This window comes from Tribolium castaneum, chromosome 7 (genome assembly GCF_031307605.1).
Source record: "Tribolium castaneum strain GA2 chromosome 7, icTriCast1.1, whole genome shotgun sequence".
Taxonomy (NCBI): domain Eukaryota; kingdom Metazoa; phylum Arthropoda; class Insecta; order Coleoptera; family Tenebrionidae; genus Tribolium; species Tribolium castaneum.
In genome coordinates this window covers 9,644,808-9,666,820 of record NC_087400.1, presented here as the reverse complement: position 1 = coordinate 9,666,820, position 22,013 = coordinate 9,644,808, and the positions used below count along the sequence as shown (strand labels likewise).

The window sequence follows — 22,013 nt, the reverse complement described above, 5'->3', positions numbered from 1 at the left end:
TCTTTGGTAATCTCATAGAGTAGAACTGGACACGGAACCAAGACACGATATCTCCCGGCTAAGTTTTGTTTTATTAGCCTTTTATCACCTGAAAGCTGATTTATTTTTATCATGTCAGATTTTCTGATATCGCCTAACAAAATTAATTAACGCTGTCTGTTGGTTAGAGCTGGTCAGGAGTTGCGGTTTTCCTCGGACAACAGTTGCGCTGCATAATTGGGTTTTATGGCATGGATAAGACCGAACTTTACCAATTTGCGTTAAGATACTACTGCTAAACACAAACTTAATCACCTTATTGCAATTTTGGCAATTCATCAAGCCACTAAAACATTTCTCATTGATTTGCTCTATCTCTGCACAGACTGCTGCGCAAATCGTTTATCAGGGAATCAGAGACTTATTTCATTATCTCGAAGAATGTTCTAAGACAGAAATGGCTAGTTAGTGTCTTGGGAATCATAATTGCATTATACGATCGAAAAAATGGAAAAACAAAAACTTAGTCGTTGTGAAAATACGCTCATTTAAGTTTATTTGATCTACGACAAACCAGTACGTGAAAAATTCTATTTTTTTTTGTTATTTAAGAAAACTAAATACGAAAATTAAATTTTACAAGGAATATGCAAATGATAAATTTATTTGGTTATAAGCCACAGCTTAAGTTTGTAAATCTGTGTTTTCTGTAATTTGATATTTATTCCGTGTATGTTTTTCAATTAAAACACATTTCTAGGAGATTATTTGTAGAACTAGAAATAATTTTTTGTGAGAAATATAGAAAAAAACACTATATTTTTTATATTACACTCATAAACTTAGGGAGTTATAGTTTTTGCTACTTTTGAAAGCATAAAACCGAAGAACAAGGCAATGATTAATTTACTTCAATGCACTTTTTGTTTACGCATGACGGACAGGACAAAAATATTATGAATGAAAATAACTCTAAAAAATAATTTATTCAGGCTGGTTTTACTTATTGAAGACTTTAACAATATTAAAATTAAGTAGTGGAAATTAAAAATTCTTGGTGTTATTTCAGGACATTAACATGATCGCAAAAACGGACGGGACAGTAAAATTTATGGTGGTAAAAAACAGTAATGCTACTAACCAATTTGCTTACCGATTTCTGTTTTCTAAACTACTAGCAACTAGAAAAAAATGTTGGAATGATTACTCAACAGATATAGGACGTCAACTGTCAACAGTATTTTATGTTATCTTATATTAGATTTCAATGACTTACTTCAATTCAAATGATTATCCTCTTTCATTTTATTTTCATCTAAAATCTTTGGTCGCAAAATAAATTAAATATAAAACGAATCATGTATTTTGAAATACATTTTAACTGCTAAAATTATTTTAAAAATTTTGGTGTTAGGTTATTTAACAAGACTGAACTGTTAAACTTTAAATAATATTAAAATTATGATTATTTTTACTTCCTCAGTTAGATGTTCAATACTTGACAGTAGGTACCTACAATAAAAAAAAAGTTTGATTTCTGTTATGATCAATGTAAAATAAATGAAATAAAAGTCTTTGCTTTACAAAAATAGATAAACCAATAAAGAAAAAAATCGAAAATGATAAAAAATGAAAGGAAATATTCAATTCAATTATTTGAATACGAACTAAAGCGTGTGTGAAAAGAGTGTAAATTACTTTATAAAGTTTGTTTTTGTTTTATTTGTTTTTTATGAAATCGAGTTATTATTTTTTTTTTCATATTTTTATTTCAGATTATGTATATACGTAAATATAGTATACTGAGCTTCGTCAGACTAATGATAATTTTAATACTAATTAAAATCAAGCAATATTTCGGTATCTAAAAGAAACCTTCACTAGAACTTTTTCCATTATTCATTATTTGTAATTTACTTTTATTTTTTTAAAAGAAAGCAAAAAGAGTTTTTAATTGTGAATCATCTATATGACTTTGATGACTATTTTTCCTGTGATTTCAGTAGCTTTTAAGTTTTTATTTTTAGTACATTTTCTTATTTCATTGATCTGTGCTAAGGCGCATTGTTATTAGACTAATTCTATTCCTTTTCTATTATTTAGCAAATACTATCATTCTTTAACATTATAAGTGTAAGATTCGTTTTGTATTAGAAATACCTTTTAACTAAATTATAAATTAATTAATATATAATTTAAAAGAAAAGAGCAATTTTGGCGGATGCGCCAGGATAGACACTTTCGGAGAAAGAGTAGAAGTGTAAAAATAATAACATTTTTATTAATAATATTTATAATATTAATAATAACATGTGATTTTAGTAGCTTGTAAGTTTTTAGTACATTTTCTTATTTTATTAATTTGTGCTATGGCGTATTGTTTTTAGATCATTTCTATTTCTATAGTATTATTTGTAATTTGTTTTGTAATAAAAATATCTTTTAATTAAGTTATAAATTATTTAAAATAATTTATTAAAAAAATGCTAGCAATTTTGGTACATGCGCCGGGATAGACATAAATATATAAAGTGTAGAAATATTAACATTTTTCTTGTAATTTTAGTAGTTTGAAATTTTTTATTTTTGGTACGTTTTCTTATTTTATTGATTTGTGTTATGGCGCATTGTTTTTAGACTTTCTATTTCTATTGTATTATTTGGCAAGTACTATCACTCTTTAACATTATAAGTGTAAGATTCGTTTTGTATTAAAAATATCTTTCAACTAAATTATAAATTATTTAAAATAATTAAAAATTGCGAGCAATTTTGGTGGATGCGTCGGTATGGACACTTTCAAGAAAATAAAGTGTAGAAATATAAAAATTTTCCTGTAATTTTAGTAGCTTGTTAAATTTTATTTTTGGTACATTTTTTATTTTATTAAGTTGTATTGAGGCGCCTTGTTTTTAGACTATTTCTATTTCTATTCTATTATTTGGCAATTACTATCACTCTAACATTATAAATGTAAGATTTGTTTTGTATTAAAAATACCTTTTAACTAAATTATAAATTATTTAATATAATTTAAAAAAAAAGCGAGCAATTTTGGTGGATGCGCCGGCATAGACAACTTTAGGGAAATAAACTGTAGAAATATTAACATTTTTTCTGTGATTTCAATGGCTTGTAAGTTTTTATTTTTGGTACATTTTCCTATTTTATTGATTTGTGCTATGGCGCATTATTTTTAGACTATTTCTATTTCTATTCTATTATTTGACAAATTGTATCATTTTTTAACATTATAAGTGTAAGATTTGTTTTATATGTAAAATACCTTTCAACTAAATTATAAATTAATTAAAATTTTAAAATAAATGCGAACAATTTTGGTGGATGCACCGGGATAGACACCTTCGAGGAAGTAAAGTGTAGAAATATTAATATTTGTAAATAATTATTGAAATATTTAGTTTAATTTATTGTTTGTACATTAATCTTGGAAAATTACAAACGTAATTTCTGAATAATATTATGTTTGTACAATAACCTCGAAATATTCGTGCAAAATATTACTGCAGAATATAGAACACACGCATCTCATTACAACATTATTGCAGAACTTGCAAGTTATTTAAATAAACCATTCGTGCAAGCAATGTCTTCATGTTAGTCGAAATTGGTAAACGAACAAATTTCTACTAATCAAACGTTATCATATTGCTGAGAAGCAGAACGGTTTTCTCCTACGTATCACGACAATAAATTATAGCTTTCACACTACCTGAAGCAGTGTGCAGACATTATATGGTGAGATATTAATCTAACTGTAAAATTTTCGCTGAATTGAATAGATTTTACTCGCAAGGGTAGGTTTGTTATCGCTTGCAGATAAATTTCACCAATAAAAGATGCAACACAGAGTGTTCCAAGTTTATATAAACTTTATCAAAATTATTTGAAGCTCAAATTTCAGTTCTAATACGATTAATTAATTTTAATGATGCTAAAAAAATACTGTAAATATTTATATATGTATATGTATATGATTTAATTTGACAAGCTACGTTAGGAATTGCTATGCGAATTATTATCGAGCATCTTTATATACAGGGTGATTCTTTTAAGACCTACATTAGAATTTTTTTAACTTCTAATATAAAGTAATTAGAGTCGATAAACTTACTATGCCAAACTGGCTTAAATTCATAGTTCAAAATTAAATGTATCCATAAATTACAATGACTCAATCCAGTAATAAGGTGATTCCTAATAAGTAATAATCTTTTAAATATCGAAATACAGGGTGAATCTCTTAGTGCTTACATTAGTAACTTTTTAACTTTTAATATAGCTAGAGTTCTAAAATTTTGTATACGATCCAAACGACCATTCTGAGTTTAACTAAATTATTTTGAAAATGGCTGAACTTCCAGAACTACAAAAAATTGGCGCCAAGTTTAAAATTTCAAATAGTAACCAAACATTTTTATTGCTTATTTGAATTCACCTTCTCAATCTGAGTAAAATTTACTCAAGTTGTTGGTACTTATCTGTTATAGTTTTTGACATATGGCACTTTTTTGTTAAAATTTTTATTTGTAAGGGTTTATGTAAGATATTACAGTTTTTGAACTTTTTATGATAAGTGAATGTTTTTTTGCATTTAATAACCGAAGCATTAAAGAATTTTCTAGAATTTTCAAAATTGTCAACTGTCAAAATTCATGGCTAGTATGATTTTTTCAAAATGATTTTCAAAAAACTATTATAACTTAGTGTTTTCAAATGACATAACCCTATTTTCTTAACGGCAATCGAAAGAATATTGGTATTTATGGTGACTTTTATCAATACGTCTTATACCTATCTCTGACAACTTTTGAAAAAATCACAAAAAATATATTTTACTTCGTAATTTTCATAGTTAATCAAGTAGACTTTACAAATTGATCAGCAATTGTCAAACTTCAATTTTTTATTTAGTTTTTGGCTGGTTTATTATCGAATAAGCAACAAAACAATAATATTTAATTATGGTTAATTATAACTTTGTAAACTATGTAAAGTAACTGAATCAGTGTGCCATCGCATTGTGAACTTTTTGAATAAAAATAGAAAACATAGAATAGAATAGAAGGACATTTTTTTGATTAATACCACAAATTTATTGTATTTTTTGAATGTTTACAGGATTAGAAATGAAAATATTTAGCTAAAATTCTGCTTTTTGTAAATATTTCAAAAACTGTACACGATGTCAATAAAAGCCTGCATAAAAATTGATGTTTTTTTGATTGCCAGTGAAAAAACATGAAAAAACTTAGAAATTTAGTAGTTAAAAAGTTTCTAATGTAGCCCCTAAAAGAATCACCCTGTATATTACAAGATAATGTACTACACAAATTGCTTTGTTACTAATGTATTATCAATTATCATCAAGAATTCCTTAAGTCCCGAGAGAATTAATCAGATCTATTCCCATTGGTTTAGTGCCAACAATTTGCGTGTTAAGCTTGTTAAACCTGTACTTGCTTCAAAACAAACTCGCTATTTTTATTCTATTGGACGAAAAAACTTTTGCTAGATGAAATTTTTGATCAAAGAACAGGTACAAAAATTTGTTAGCATTTTGACTTTTTTATATCTTAATCTGTTTCAAGATAAGAGAAACTTATTTTAAATTTTTGGAGAGTAGCTGGAACGTCAATTTGCATGATCGCGTAAATAGTTTAATTTCAATGTTGTTAATAATTGGCAGTTAATTTTGTACACACTGAATAGTGATGAAATTGATATATTGCATTTTTAATTGAAATCCAATAGGGAAACATTAGTTACATTACAATTATTGAAACATAATAAATATTTAATTAAAAAATTGTATTTAAATTTAATTCAATATCTATTTTACTCTAATGCAAAAACCCTAACGCATGGTTGTAGATTTAGAAGTTAAAAAAATTCATAACCAAAATTACTGATTTGATGAGACAGGAATTTTTTTAAATTTTAGTCTTAGTTCAGCATTGTTAATTGTTTAATGCAGTTCCGAATGTTGGATTTTCAGCCTAAACTTGTATTTTTTGTTATAATAAACACTGTCTAAGATTTATTATGACGTATGCACCGCAGAATTGCCTTTAATGAGTTACAGCATGTAATAGTTCCAGTTCTCTTTAGAAATCAGCGTAATTAGTAGCGAGCGTGATTTATGATCCTCTAACAACTGCATGTAATACTGCAAACTCTCAACCAAACAAAACTAATTTCCATTAAAACCTGCATTTCGAAAATATTTAATCAAGAAAATTAGCTAAATTAAGAAAAATTTGCACATTGGAGGACGTATAATACTTTATCCGCGTACAAAATCCACTCAACTTTTTCCATAACATGAAACGTCACGAAAATTTCCAGAAAAGATTATTTATAAACATGGACATCATGAATATTAAGCGGTTCTGTCTACATAAATTATTTCCCATACTTCGGCCTGAGTATAAAACATGACAATTTTATGCAAATAGTATAAACTTCACTCTGCCGAGATTTAGGATGAACAATTTATGCCGATGTGAGACCAAGATACAGGGTGACCCAGAGGTGCGTAATCGGTCTATAACTTTTTTGTTACTTAAAATATTGTCGTTTTTATTATCCGATAGATCGACTTAAAGTCCACACACTAAAAATATTTTTTTTATACACAGAATGTTGTATACAGGGTGGTGAACCAAAGTTATTTTTTTAATAGAACACTATATATTTTTGCATAGTTAGATTCTACGCAAAAAAATAATGTAACTTAAAATTACTAAAATCACTACGAAGTCGCCTATAAAAAATTTCTGACAAGTTTGCTACAGAAAAACTCAGAAGGTTTTAGCAAATAGTGGATCTTTACTTAAAACACTCAGATAAAGTACAGGGTGTACTAAAACTAAAAAGTTAAATAAGGATCTGTTTTCAAATGAAACACTATGTATTTTTTTACACGTGTCGATAGCATTTTGCATAAGCTTTTTAATGGTATAAGGTTTGCATAGCAAATTTAAAACATTTTTTGAGAATTTCCAAAAAAATGATTTTATTACAAGAAAATTTGTAATTCTAAAATCTGATAAATAAGTCAAATGGTAATTTATTTTTGATTTGTACTACATATGACCTGACCTGACCTGACCTGACGAATGACATTGGTAATTTAATTATTATTTGATACATAAATGAATTTTGGTCATCAATAATTAATAATAAAATAAAAAAAGATGTTTTTTAACTCTAAGAAATATTTCAAATTTTCTATACAAACCGCATACGTTAGAAAACTTATAAAAAATGCTATCGATACGTGTAAAGAAACACAGGATGTTCTATTTGAAAAAAAATAGTTATTTAACTTTTTGCGTTTTGGGACATCCTGTACAATACCTGCGTGTTTTAAGTAAAAGTCGACTACTGCTAAAACTACAGGATATTCAGAGTTTTTGTGTTGCAAATTTATCGGAAAATATGCATATGCGACTTTGTAGTGATTTTTCAAAAATTGTTTTTTTTATAACGAATAGTTGAATAATTCCGAAACAAAAACAGATAGGCCTATAATAGTTTATATAAAGTTAGATAATTTTTTGCGTAGAATCTAATTATGCAAAAATATATAGAATGTTCTATTAAAAAAATTAACTTTGGTTTACCACCCTGTATACAACACCCTATGTATAATAAAAATATTTTACTTTAACTTTAAGTCGATTTGTCGGATAATAAAAACAGCATAACAAAATTTTAAGTAACAAAAAACTTATAGACCGATTGCGCACCTTTAGGGTCACTCTGTATATTTCAGGAGAGTGGCAAAATTACGTCACGATATTTCGCTTTTCATGGGTCATTAAACAAACTTGGAAGATATAAATAGTTTCGATTAAAAGTGTCAAAGACAGAGATCAATTTTTAGTTAAAAAAAAACACGAACTTGCGTGCTGAAGTGTTAACTGATAAAATGAACAGATTTTTAGTTTTTTAGCCGAAAAAGGCTTATTACAGCATTCGGGACCCCTACCAATTTATTTAGTAGGCAGAGCGTCAACTGCATTGATTTATGACAAGCCGACAACCACGAAACAAGCAATCCCAAACAGGACCACTGATAAATGCTTCTTTATTTATATTTAACAAACGGAGAGAAGAATTTCCAGCGACAAATTTTCCAGTCCCTACTTGTAATAAACTGCTTAAAATTGTGTAATCACGTCATAATTTTCTCCCCGTCACAAACATAAGAAAGTAAGTGTTTTTAAAGACGGTCTCTTGAGAGGTTTAGTCAGTGTTTTAACAACTTTGAAACAAATTTTCATATCCTTGGAAACTTCCTTATTTAAGATTTTTTTACACGGTAATTCAGTTATATGACATCCGCGTTCATGAAAGAAACCATGTTTTATTTACGTGTTCTTGTTTTCCCTACCCTAATAAAGGTAAACGTAAGAAAGCTACGCAAAGTTGTTTAATATATTATTTTTTTCTACAGCCGTCAAAAAATCGTGACATTTATGCATGGTTACCTATGCGCGAAGTTTGACGTTTTTTCACTGTGAAAAAATATTATTTTTTCACGGTTTCACAGTGAAAAAATAATATTTTTTAACTGTGCAGGCAACTCGATTTTTCAGATCATTTTGTTCCAACTTATTTCTGTTACAATTTTAGTAACACGAAAAGACATCAACAGCAACCGAAATGAAGAGACGGATCGATAATGAGAGGTAGTTTTAAAGGTTTTATAATTATACAGAACAATATTACAAAACAATAATAATAGATATTTACTTTGACATATGAAAATTAAATGTGCATGACGAAAACGTGCCCCCGTTTATCCCCAGAGGCCTGAGTGAAGACGCTTGTAAATGAAAGTTATTTTCGCCATTAAAAGAAGCCGATGTAGAAGGTTGAGTGATTTTGTTTTCTTCTGTGGAGGAAGAAGGTTGAATTTTATTGGCAATTTCAATTTTATTATTCAAAGAGTCCTCGATGTAACTTTCTGCCACTGTGCTGCTTCTCCAGCCCCCATGACGTTTAATTGAAATTAGATCACCTCCAGCATTCGCCAAAAGAGTGGCAGAGCTTCTTCTGAAGCAGTGACCAGTATATTTTTTAGGTTCGTCTTTGTTAAGCCACTTTGCAATCAAACTTGGTATCTCTCCGATTTTGTTAATTCCAACATTTTGATTCACACATTTTCCGTTGGTATACTTTAAAAATAAACGGTCACTAGTCGCCCGTGGAGGCCGCAAAGCTCTATATTTTCTGACAATTTCTATATTTTCTAAATTTGAAACAGTAAATATTCGTTCGCAGTGGGTTTTTGTATCAGGCACCTTCACAATTAAGACAGACTGTTTATCTTCTATGTCAGTTAGCTTCATTTTAACTAATTCTTCACGTCGAAGGGCTCCCGATATACCCAAAATTAGCACAGTCTATAAATAAAACGAGTTGTTTTGATTTGTATTACACTAATATGATAAGTTTACCTTCATCAGTAAATATATCTTGTCATCTGCTTCATTAATAAACTTGCTAATGTCTTCTTTGTCTAAAATTTGCGACTTCTTGCTTCTGTAACCTACGCTTTTGCTTTTCAGGTAGGGCACTAACTTCGGAAACTTACGTGTATCGATATTCTCTTTAACGTTTAAGGTGGCTTTCAACATCGCATAAAGGGCCCAGAGTGTTGGTGGCTTTAAGGTGGTAGACTTTTCTTCCAAATACGCCAACAAAACATTTTCCGTTACTTGATCAATCTTTTTCATAGAACACCACTGCCGAAACTGAAGATACGTTTTTTCGTACTGCGGTCTTGATTTAGCAGGCAAAAGATTCGACACTGCCGCGCTTGCAATTGCATCTATTTCGTTTTCGCTGCTAAAATCCATCACACTTCTTCAACAAAAATACCTATTGTGACAAATTTTTCGCAACTATCACTTTTATTTATCATCGTAACCATGCAAGCAACTCGATTTATCAGACCATTTTGTTCCAACTAATTTCTGTTACTTTTTTCTTCATCTGGAGGCTGTAGAAAAAACGTTGTTTGTATTTCGTGGCGAAATTCATGTTTTAATGGCGCCTTCGAATGTCTTTTAGGTCTCGACCTGGCGGTCTCGACTAAAATAACATTCTCAGGCGCCATTAAAAAAACACTCATTTCGCGCACTTAATACAAAAATTACTATTTAAATTTCCGTGATGGAATCAATTTTTTATCGATTCGGGTGTATTGAAGCAAAGTCTTTGAAATCCCCAGTAACCCACATCACCGTCTAATGAATAAATAACTCTTATTTTAAATGAATAATTTGAAGCCTGCTACAAACATTGATGGACACTGGATTTACTCATACTATCATTGTTTGCAGTGAGAGTGACAAGGGATGTACCTTCAAATGATGACAGCTAATCGATTAATATTTAACACATCAGAAGCAAATACAATAAGAGAAATTTAGTTTTCTAAAAATGAATAGTTACTGACTGCAAATAGTTTCGTTATATCTATACTTTCATTTTGGTGGATGCGCCGGGAGAAAATCGCACTCTTAGAATTAAAGTATCTTAAAATTTATTGACCGGTTTTTGTTTGGGTAATTTCCTTTTTATTGAATTGGACGCGCTAGAAAATAGTAATTTCTAGCCAAGATAATAAAAGGACTCTGTTGCTTACTTTCTAAATATTTTATTGAATTATTAATTGATTTAATAGAAATGGGGAATCATAATTTTTTTCAGTTTTCCGCTGTTTAAGCATTTCATGTTTGAGCAAAATACTTAGCTTTTTCATGAGAATTTGTCAAATTGGGCCAAACAGTAATTTTTGACTGTTGAAAATTATATTTCAAATTAAAACCAAATAAAACTTTTGAAGTAACCAAGTAAATTTATTGGCGTCGATACACGTTTAAAATAAAAAATTTGTTTTTTTTTTGTCGAAACAGTTCAATCTCACTAACTTTTCCTTTTTACTTTGATTTATTTTTTATGGAGTTGTAGAAATAGCGTGTTAATTCTATTTCCGTTAATATTTTTAATTTGCAGTTTGCAAAACAACTAGACAGATGACTTAGATATCCTCTTTAAACCTTTAAATTATCGCCAAATCACTTTCGAGATAATAAAGCACATTTATCTATTACAACTTATTATACAGGGTGTCCTTTTTTTGAGCTCTACCATGGGGACCTCAGTCATTATAAGAGATACGAGGTTGATTAAATTAGGGCAAAGTTGCCCATTTTCATGTTTAACAATTATCTAAAAAAAATATGATATAATTTTTAGTTTTTAAATTTTTAAAAAAATGGAAATTTGCAATTTTCGTTTTTATTTTTTTAAGCGAAAACTAAAAGAACTAGGCGTCTTTAACTAGAAGGTTTTTCTGGCACTTTTTTACAAGGATTTACAAGTCATCGTACTTTCCAAGGTGTTCTTGATGTCAAAGTTACAACACCCAACTTTGATTTTTCTTATGGACACATTTGATACTTGTATTTTTGAAAAGTGTTTTTATTTCTGATTTCAACAATATATTACATAATATGATCGAGTTTTACATGCTGATCAAAGTGGTGAAAAAAAAGTCTTTTTGCGAAGAGTGCTTTGGAAAAAACACCAGCAATTTTGTTACTAAACAAACTAGATTTTGGAAGTTTAGTTAAATTTAGATCATAAGCTATAAGTTTATTTTTCGCAAAACAAAACAAGACAAAATTAAAAAAATTCTACTCGCATATTTAATAGAACTGTCACAATTTAGTTTGTTAAATAAAATTTTTGGCATTTTTTTCCTAAGCACTCTTTGCATTAACGCTTTTTTCTTAATTCTAAACAGTATATAAGATTCTATTATATCATGTGACTTACTGCACTAATCAGGAACAAAAAAACTTTTTAAAAATACAAGTATCACATGTGTCTATAAGAAAAACCAAGTTGAGTATTGTAACTCTTACATCAAGAACACCTCGGAAAAGGCAATGACAGATTAAAAACATCTAGTTCTTTTGGCTTTCGCTTAAAAAATAAAAAGGAATATTAAAAACTTTTTTATTTTTCCAATAATTCAAAAACTAATAATCATACATCAAATTTTTTTAGGTAATTGTTCAGCATAAAAATGCGCAACTTTGCCTTAATTTAACCGACGTCGTATCTCTTATAATAACTGAGATCTCCATGAGGGAGCTCGAAAAACAGACACTCTGTATTTCCGCAAGATTTTCTTTAATCTCAAAATTACTATTGAGTTAAATTTTTTTTCAGGTTTTAGCATGTTTTCTGAACAAACGCCTGTTTATCTAAATCTAAATTTACCAAAAATATTGTTAAGCTTTTTTTTTATTCTCAAATTTTCTTAACGGTTTTATATTATTAAGTTTTTTTTCTGTGAAATATTGCAAAACTTAATCGAAAACTTTCTAGGTGTGGTAAAAATATTTTCGTCGTTGTTTTTTTCGATCCTGCATTTTACTAAAGCACTTTTTTGAATAATTCAAATTATTGCAATTCGTAAAACTGACTTCAAAAAAAAAACAGTGAACAACGCATAAGGTTACAATTACACAAATTACAGATATTATTTTTGCTAGTTTTTAGTACATTTTTTTAATTCGAGACGCATTTATTTAGAGGAATTTTGGCAAAAATAAGTCACAAAATCACTAAATTGTGTTACAGATTAGTGTTTTTTATGTATTTTTAGAATTATTTACCTTCGAAATCCAGTCAAAGTTTGAAAAAGCTAGATTTTTATTCTTTAAGTATTCAAACGTTTAAGTAGTTATTTAAGCTTAGTTTTTTTGCGAAAGCTTATGCGAACCATGTAAAAAAATTTTTCTAAATACTAAATAACATAAGTTGCGCCTTATTTTTATTTATGACGATTTTTCAGAAACAAACAATTTTTGTGTAAATTTTACATTTTTCGACGATTTTTCAGAAACAAACAATTTTTGTGTAAATTTTACATTTTTCGAATTTCTATGCACATATTTTGTCGAAAACAAGTTGTTACTTTTGCCTTTTCTGAGTACTTTGACGTTTATTCCAAGCAATCACATTTAAAACTCACAAGCAATTTTCTTGAATGTCTTAGTTACGGATAGTTTTGGATTTAAAACTTGCCATTTGCTATAAAAGTTACATAGCATTCTATAGAATTTTCTCAAAAAAAGTCGAAAAAAATCTTTTTCGATCATTGAATATTGGTTTTTAAAAACTCATCTTATTGAAAACTGGTCCAAGAGCAACAAATTAATAAAAAATACATTTTTTTGTCACTTTTGGTTGTCTACGTTTTTCTTTAAGCTAGAAGCTATTTTTGTATAATGTGACAAAAATAATTTAAAAAATCGCCAAATAAGTGTATTAATATTATTATTTATTAACGATAACTTCAGCAAATGAAAAAACCTTAAAGGATCGAAAAGTCACTAAATTATGTCACAATAACTGATTTTATTTTTGCCAATTTGTCAAGCTTCTCTTACTTTTTCTAAATACTTTTACTAGTTAAGAAGAAACAATGTTGATATTAATTTTTAACATTCTTTAAGTCAATTTTGTAGAAACAGTAACGAAAAGTTTATTATATTTGTTATTATCGTGGTTTAAAAACCCTTTACTAAAAGTATTAACTAATAATACAAATTTACAAAGTCCTTCAAAGTTTAATTGCTGTGAAACTCATTCTACTTCCAACAAGCGAGTGGAAAACACTTTTATTTCCCGCCGTATAGACCCTCTCAACCCATAGTTGTTCGTTTACAAATCTCTTAACCAGATCTAATGCCAACTTTTAGATTTATAGTTTAGTCCAAAAACACACAAGCTTCCACAATCTGCACAACATTTCTAAAATCACAATTTGTCAAAAAAACTTGCATAGACAGTGATGTATAGCCACAAAGCAGAAAAATATAATAGACCTTGTTTGCTGAAACGCGCCAATTAAATAAGTAAAAGAAAATTGCTACAACGATCGGAAAATGTTGTGCAGATTCGTGGTTGTAGCACCATTAGCAATCTCTGAAAGGTCAATTTATTATTGTAGGATCCAGTTGTGATGTAGTGATAAATAGCGATACGAATAAAAACGGCACGATAGTAAGTCCTTCATATCCTGCGCCCTATCCATCACGGACGACGTGCAGATACGAGTTTCAAGGACGAGGAAAAGAAAGGGTCCAAATCGTCTTCCAAGATTTCAATTTGTACCGCTCCACGGACGACTCAACCGAGTGAGTATTTATTTCGCAAAAAATCATCGCAAGCTAAATGATTATTAATGTTCGAAAAGTGGGTTAATTGAAATAAACGAAATACAATTTAACTGAGCGGAAACTTTCAAATCAACTTAACTCGACTGCAGGGATGTACAGAATCTTATTAACGGTTAAATAATGCCTAAACTACTCGTCTTATTGCCCTGACTTTGAAATTTAGTTGACAACACTGAATTATTTACTGAATACCAGTCACTGTAGTAAATACCTCTGACCTACGTGACGACAAAGTACGGATTTTAGGCCTTTTATCTTTTATATTAAGCAAATTGACTTAACAATTATAACAAAAGTAAACAACAGATAATTAGATACAGGGTGTGTAATCAGTCTATAACTTTTTGCTATGTGAAATATTGCGATGCTGTTTTCATTATCTGATAGATCGACTTAAAGGCCACAAACTAAGAATATTTTTATTATACACAGGGTGTATACAGGGCGCTGAACCAAAGTTATATTTTTTTTAAATGGAACACTTTTATATTTTTATATTTTTCCATAATTAGATTCTACATAACAAAATTATTTTGTATAAACTATCTATGTCTTTTCGTTTGAGAATTATTCCACTTTCCGTTATAAAAAAGACCAATTTTTTCAAAATCACTGCAAAGTCGCTTATGAATATTTTCCGGCAAATTTGCAACAGAAAAATTTAGAATACCTTGTAGTTTTAGGAAATAGCCGACTTTTACTTGAAACACGGAAATAATGTACAGGGTGTGCCAAAACGCAAAAAAATGAAAACTAATTTTTTTAATTAAACACCATGTATTTTCTACACGTATCGATAACATTTTTCATAAGCTTTCTAATGATATGCAGTATATATAGCAAATTTACAATATTTAGTGTTTAAAAAAATAAAAAAAACATTTTTTATTTATATTATTGAAAATTCTTGATGAATGAAATTCTCTTATGTATCAGGTAATAATTAGATTACTAATGTAATTAGTCACATTAGTACATATTAAAAAATTAATTACCATTTGGCTAACAAATTTTCTTGTAATAAATTAAATTTTTTTGAAAAATCTCGAAAAACATATTCACCTGTATAACTGAGTTTTGACTTTTTTGGAAAATTGCAATCGAAAAATTAACAAATTAAAAAAAATTAAATAATTTAAAAGTATGCAGAGTGAACCAAAATTGATACACAAAACTCATGCTTTTGTTATTTGTCATTTTTTAAAGAAATCTTCGTACATTTTGACACCATTGTGACATTTATTTTGATTTTAGATAGTACACATCTTTTTCTTTCTGATAATAAGAACAAACAATTAAAGAATGAAAATTAAAATTAAAATAAATACTTTCGTTTCACTTTGATAAAAACCATTGTGGTGCAGATGACTAACCTGTTACCATGACAACACATATAAAAGTTAATGCCATGAGTACGCTGTTTGCACCACAATGGTTTTTATGAAAGTGAACCGAATATAAATTTAATATAATAAAATTTAATTGAGTAAAACATACAGGGCTTTATCTTCTTGTTTTTATCATTTTTTTTATAATTACATGAAAACATTTAATACGACACCTCAACACAAAAAACAGTAGACAAAAAATAATCATCCTTTAAAATATATGTGAAGAATTAAAAGATAAAGCTCTTTCTTTAATAATACTTTCAGGAAATTTTATAAGTTATTTTCTTTTCTTCTTTTTTATTTTTTGCATTATTATTTTTGACTTTCTATACTTACTAAAAAAATAAAAATGTCTACTATCTGCAAGCCTAATCAAAAGTATTAGTTGTCATTTAAAAAAATTGAAAATATCGTCATTACTCGAAAATCAATGACCCCATATGTGACTATGTAAGGATTTTTTTGAAAAATGTCACCCAACTAAGATATAAATTTTGTGTCTTATTTTTGATTCAGTTTGAATCATATACCTTACCAACACGATAAAACCTTCTGTATATTGTTATCGTAGATTCTTCAGATAAAAAATTCACGCATATAAATGGTAATCAACAGAAAATTCAATAACAGAATAGTGCACAACTAGAGACATTCATTAGCATAACTGCGGGGTCTTTAAACCATCATTTAAAGATGCATAAAAATCAGAATTACTCTAGAAAAAGTTAATATCAGAAACGTATTGCCATAAGTTGTGATTGTTTTGTTTCCAAAAAAAATGGTAATAAAACTAGGGCAATGTATAGACACTTTGTACATTTCCGTCTTTCAGCGTTATTTCTAGAAGTCTAAGGGCATTTTGGTAAAAAACTAAATTAATCTTTAGTATAGTACCTGTTAATTAATAAATTTATTTTTGAGGATTTTGATACATACAGCGTGCTCAAACATCGGCGCACCAACTCAATGGAGTGTGGTAGAGAATTGCTTACACATAATGGTAAAAATAGTAAAAAAATTCTTGGTATTCAAGTTATTGATAAATAACGAATTTTAAATAAATGATATGTGGCAACGTTGCCTAACAGTCGTGATCGCAATAGAATTTGATCAACAATAAAAATAAATTATTTTTGAAACGGTTTCCTAGGAAATAGTTCCCAGTCTTGGCACATCTACAAACTGTGATTTTTTTGATGATTTTAATTTTTTTTTAATTAAAAAACTGCTAAGATCTGATAGTAAATTTAAAAATAATTATTCATCGTTTTGTTACGGAACGATTACTTAGTGCGAAACATAAAAACATTAAAAAACAATAAAAATTGAGGAAGTTAACAAAATGAGTTGGTAGTTCCAGATTTTTTAAAATATAACATTAGGAATTTTTTCAAGATTTTTTCCGTGATCTACACATGCTTCTCAACAACGTACCACTGAGTTGGTGCGCCAGTTTTTGAGCACCCTGTATACTGTTACCTATGATAAGAAAATATTATAAACAACAATTTAATTTTATTAAAGTAAATCAAATGAATTCAGGCATAAAACAAACATTTTTTTACTTTCGATCAAAGGTAGGTAACTGTAATAAATATAAATTTATTTATCTATATTTAATCAAGTGTATTTTCAAATACAGTAACATACCAAATAATAATAATAATAATCATTAATAATGATCAAAATTATTTTTTTATAATTTAAAAACAATTATTGAAATCCTTAATCAAATCACTGTTAGTATCTCATATTATAACTATACTCTACCAGATTATTTTGTTGTTAATTTTAATTTATGGTTCTAGAACTTTTCTGATAATGACCACATCTGATTTGTACATTTCTGTCTATCGACAGTTCTGTTCGTGTACTTCTCTAGTCATGCGAGTAATAAATTCTCAGTAGTACTCCAATTTTTTTTCGTTGACCATTTCATTACTAATGAATAATTTTATTTGCAATTTACTTCATAGTAAATTTTAGTGATGACTGTAAAAGTTGAAATTGAAGACAAAAATAATGTGATGAAAAAAATGTAATTGGTCTTGATTTAGCATTAGTTCAAATTTTTTCACGAGAATAAAAGAATTTGTGGTTAACGAACAAATGTTGTACTTATAATCAACTTGTTTTTAATGGACGGTTAATAATGTCAGCTATTAAAGGCACTCTCATCATTTCTTCTCTTAGCGCCGGTTTATAGAAAGCTTTGTTAAAATTTAATTCGTTGTTAAAAGTTAATAACGCGAATGAACCAATCAAATTTGTTCAGTTTTAATGTTTATTATTTATTATTATTATTTATAATACAGAGTGACCCAGAAGTGTGTAATCGGTCTATAACTTTTATGCTATTTGCCGTTTTCATTGCCCTTCTTAAAATCCACAAACTAAAAATATTTTTATTACATACAGAGCGCTGAATACAGGGTGCTGAACCCAAGTTACATATTTTTTAATGGAACATCGTGGAACATGAACTCTATATATTTTTGAATAGTTAGATTCTACTAAAATGAGTTATTCAACTTTTTGCGTTTTGGCACATCCTGTATATTATTCGCATGTTTCAACTAAAAGTCGACAAAGTATTCTAAATTTGTCTGTTACACATTTATCGGAAAATATTCATAGGTGAGTTTGCAGTCATTTTTTAAATGTTGGGCTTTTTATAACGAAAAGTTTAATAATTCCGAAACGAAAAGAGACAGACCTGTAACAATTTGTACAAAGTTCTATTATTTTTTTGACGTAGAATTTAATTAGGCAAAAAAGCATAAGGTGTTTTATCTAAAAAATATAACTCTGGTTTACCAACCTGTATACAACACCCAGTGTGTAATAAAAATATTTTTAATTTGTGTAATTTAAGTATATCTATAGGATACTTAAAACCGCATAGCAATATTTCAAGAAGCAAAAAATATGGACTCCTTACACACTCCTGGGTCATCCTGTATATTTATAACATGAGATCGAAAATATACTGAATTAGAGCAAGCTAAGCCTGCAAAATTCAACCACATTTTAGCCGTTTATTGAAGGTTATGTTGTGTTATACTAATTTTACACAGCATAAGATGTGGCTAAAATTACACATCACTTTGAAGACTTGCTCTAATTGAGCATATTATCGAACTCATGTTATCTTTATATTGTTTGTTTTTTATGTTTTACATTGAAATATTGTTATTGTGGGTTCAGTGTCCACATTATCCAATGTTACCAACTTAATTTCGAGTTCGCAAGGTTACTTCTTTTAAAAATGTAGGTGCAAATAATTGTAATTCTCCACTTTGTCAGGTGCGACAGCCAGGACTCCCTCATGGCCTTCGTCCACATAGACGGTAGAATGGAAAAAATCGACAGCTTTTGTGGCAGCACATTGCCGAAACCTGTCATGTCCAATGGTCCTAGACTTAAGCTAGAATTTCAGAGTTTTTTCGCGTCGCGATACTCGAGAGGCTTTAAAGCGACGTACAGTTTTACAGAAAGTAAGTATCCACTCGAGATAGAATTTTTATCTCATGAATAATTTTATTGCAGATTTTGGTATTAAAACCGGCACTCAATTGTCGGATTACCCATGTGCCTTCGTATTTAATAGTAATGAATCTAAAAATGGATTTTTCTACAGTCCTAATTATCCCGGTTTGTACCCTAGAGATACAGAGTGTCACTACTTTTTTCACGGCAATATCAAGGAAAAAGTTCATTTGCATTTCAACTATTTCGACGTTGAGGGAGTGCTACCGTGAGTATTTTAATTAAAAAGATTTAATTAATTGCAAATAGAACTTTCTGTATGGAAATGGGCAAATACAAAAATTTGTCCCACCACCGCAATCGATTTCAATGCCAAATTGGGTCAGTTATTTAATCGCACGTTAAACACAAACAGTGTGAGCTCGAGAATCGGAATATATCTTTGTCGAGTTCCTGTTTGCTGAAATGTAACGATAACTTATACTAAAATAAAACCAATATCCAAGAGTGAACACATTTGCGTTAGTGAATTTGTTTATAACTTGAACAGTTAATAAATAGCCAACATAACCAATGGCTGTTGTTGAGGATATAATTAAACTGTCTATTTCAGATTAATGTCTCATTATATTCAATTGCGTTACGGCGTTGCAAAAGACAAGGGCTAGTGATGATGTAAACTAACTATTCGCAAGATTATAAATAGAGAACTGTGATATTTTAAAGGAAAGATTAAGTTTAAATTGAACAATTTTCTCATTTGGAGAACAACGATCAATGGTGTTTTTTTGGGAAAAAGTAGATAATTAAAAGAGCAATAATAAATTTGAAGGAGCTACTTCTAGTAGTTCTAATAGTCCGACAAATGATCTGTATACCGAAAATCGACAATAATCTTGACTAGAGATGTAAAGATTAAACATTAAAAAATTGAAACAATTGAAATTTTTGTTCTTTTAAGAGCCTCAATGAGATGTAAAGGCATAGAAAAGTCCATAAGATTTTGCTAAAATTTGGAATTAAAAATTTTGTGAAAAGCTGATAGGATACGTAAAAATGAGCGTTTTGATTTACAAATAAATAACTCGGCGAATCCACTAATTTTCAAGTTGAAATAAAATTTTAAATAAGTTTTTATGTGTGCTAGTATTGTAAAATAGTCGATAAAATATACTTGTAATGAGCCGCTGATTTACTAAAACAAATTGTTTTGCTCTACAATTTTTAGTTTTTAAATTATAAATGGTCAAGTAAATAACCCGGCGCATCCACCATTTTTACGCAAAATGAGTTACAGAATGCACTAACACTAATGGCTTTGCTCTACAACTTTTAATTTTTGAGTTATAACTGTTCTGAAAAATATACTTAACGGCGATAAAATTAAACCTTAGTTAAAACATAGTAATCCTAATTACACACGGACTACCTTAGCAATTAAATGAGTGAGAAAATTTAACTGCAATCGTACCAAAAACAAGGCCTCAAATAAATTTATATTGTGAAAAAGTTGATGGAATATGTGACATAAGCCGCAGAATTATTGCAAGAAATTGATTTGCTCTACGACTTTTTATTTTTAAGTTATGAATTTTTTGAGGAAATAACCCGGCGCATCCACCATGTTCCAAGTTAAGCTAAACGTTTACATGACTTTTTCAGTAAACTAGTATTGATACAGACTGATCCAGAAATACTGAGTCTGTTGGCAACACTGGACTTAAATTTTTAAGGATACCAAAGGAGTATTCTTCCAGTTAACAACAATTTAACATTCTTATGGGGATGTACGTCAAATAATTGTCAAGAGAAATCGCATTTTGTTACAGTGTTGCAAATTATGAGCACAAATACTTTCAAATGTGTTGTCAACAGATTCAGTATTTCTGGATCACTCTGTATTATACGTAACATGAGCAGCAGAATACATTACAGCAAATTGTTTTGCTCTACCATTTTTAATTTTTGAGTAACAACTCTTTATTTTTGAGCTATAGGGTCCAGTTTCTGGAAAATATATTTACCAGAGAAATACATTTTAACCCTAGTTTGAGCATAACAACGCCAATACATACGCATTACCTTAGCACCTAAATAAGTGAAAAAAATTAACTAAAGTTTAATCGTACTAAAAACCGGTCCGGTTTTAAATAAATAACTTTTTGAATAAGTTCGTATTGTAAAAACTTGATATAATGCGTGAAAGAAACCGCACAATTTACTGCAAGAAATTGGTTTGGTGTACGACTTTTAGTTTCTAAGTTATGAAGTTTTTAAATAAATAACACGGCGCATCCACCATGTTCCAAGTTAAAAATAAGTCTTTAAATAAGTTTTTATGTAAGCTAGTATTCCAAAAGAATCGGTAAAATACGTGCAATGAGCTCCAGATTTTATTGAAACAAATTATTTTGCTCTACGAATTTGAGTTTTCGAGATATACATGTTTTAAGTAAATAACCTGGCGCATCCACTATTTTCTAAATAAAGCTAATTTTTACATAACTTTTTAAATTAACGAGCATTATAAAATAGTTGATATGAAAAGTAAAATGAGCAGCGGAATTCACTAAAACAAATTTTTTGCTCTACAACTTTTAATTTTTGAGTCATAATTTTTTAAAAGTTAACCCGGCGCATCCACCAGCTCGTATTGTAAAATTGATATCAAAAGAAAATGAGCTGCAGAATTTACTAAAGCTAAGTATTTAGCTCTACAACTTTTAATATTTGAGTTATAAGGCCCAGTTTTTGTAAAACATATTTAACGAAGAGATAAATGAGCTGCAGAATTCTCTGGAAAAATTTGATTTGCTATACAACTTTTTAGTTTTTAAGTTAAGAATTTTTTTCAAAT

General features: G+C 28.8%; 2 protein-coding genes across 11 annotated transcripts in view; one reads left to right on the top strand and one right to left on the bottom strand.

The window, feature by feature from the left end:
* Nucleotides 1-22,013, top strand: part of Sol1 — a 282,525-nt gene that overhangs the window by 256,638 nt on the left and 3,874 nt on the right. For all 6 annotated transcript variants that reach the window (XM_008200336.3, XM_064357806.1, XM_064357804.1 and 3 more), the window contains 3 exons: nucleotides 14,048-14,234; nucleotides 18,974-19,164; nucleotides 19,217-19,424. In XM_008200336.3, coding sequence (XP_008198558.1) covers nucleotides 14,048-14,234; nucleotides 18,974-19,164; nucleotides 19,217-19,424 — 586 coding nt within the window. The remainder of the gene's footprint in view (nucleotides 1-14,047; nucleotides 14,235-18,973; nucleotides 19,165-19,216; nucleotides 19,425-22,013) is intronic.
* LOC135266665 (uncharacterized) lies at nucleotides 8,701-10,632 on the bottom strand. 5 transcript variants are annotated; one of them, XR_010334794.1, is made up of 3 exons: nucleotides 9,608-10,617; nucleotides 9,471-9,555; nucleotides 8,701-9,416 (listed from the first exon to the last, which is right to left on the bottom strand). XR_010334794.1 is itself a non-coding variant. In XM_064357811.1 (3 exons), the coding sequence occupies exons 1-3, from the start codon at nucleotides 9,870-9,872 to the stop codon at nucleotides 8,760-8,762; spliced, it is 1,014 nt and encodes a 337-aa protein (XP_064213881.1). In that variant the 5' UTR covers nucleotides 9,873-10,576; the 3' UTR covers nucleotides 8,701-8,759. The 5 variants fall into 5 exon arrangements, 2 of the variants coding, with proteins under 2 accessions (XP_064213881.1, XP_064213880.1); XR_010334792.1 differs by having other exon boundaries at nucleotides 8,701-9,262; nucleotides 9,315-9,416; nucleotides 9,471-10,609; XM_064357811.1 differs by having other exon boundaries at nucleotides 9,471-9,562; nucleotides 9,608-10,576.

Bases quoted from the DNA above. Each gene is read 5' to 3' on its own strand.
- LOC135266665 (XM_064357810.1), bottom strand. From the start codon at position 9,872: ATGGATTTTAGCAGCGAAAACGAAATAGATGCAATTGCAAGCGCGGCA. The intron at 9,417-9,470 runs GTAAACTTATCA...TTTTATTTATAG, and splicing joins AGATATATTTACTGATGAAG to ACTGTGCTAATTTTGGGTAT.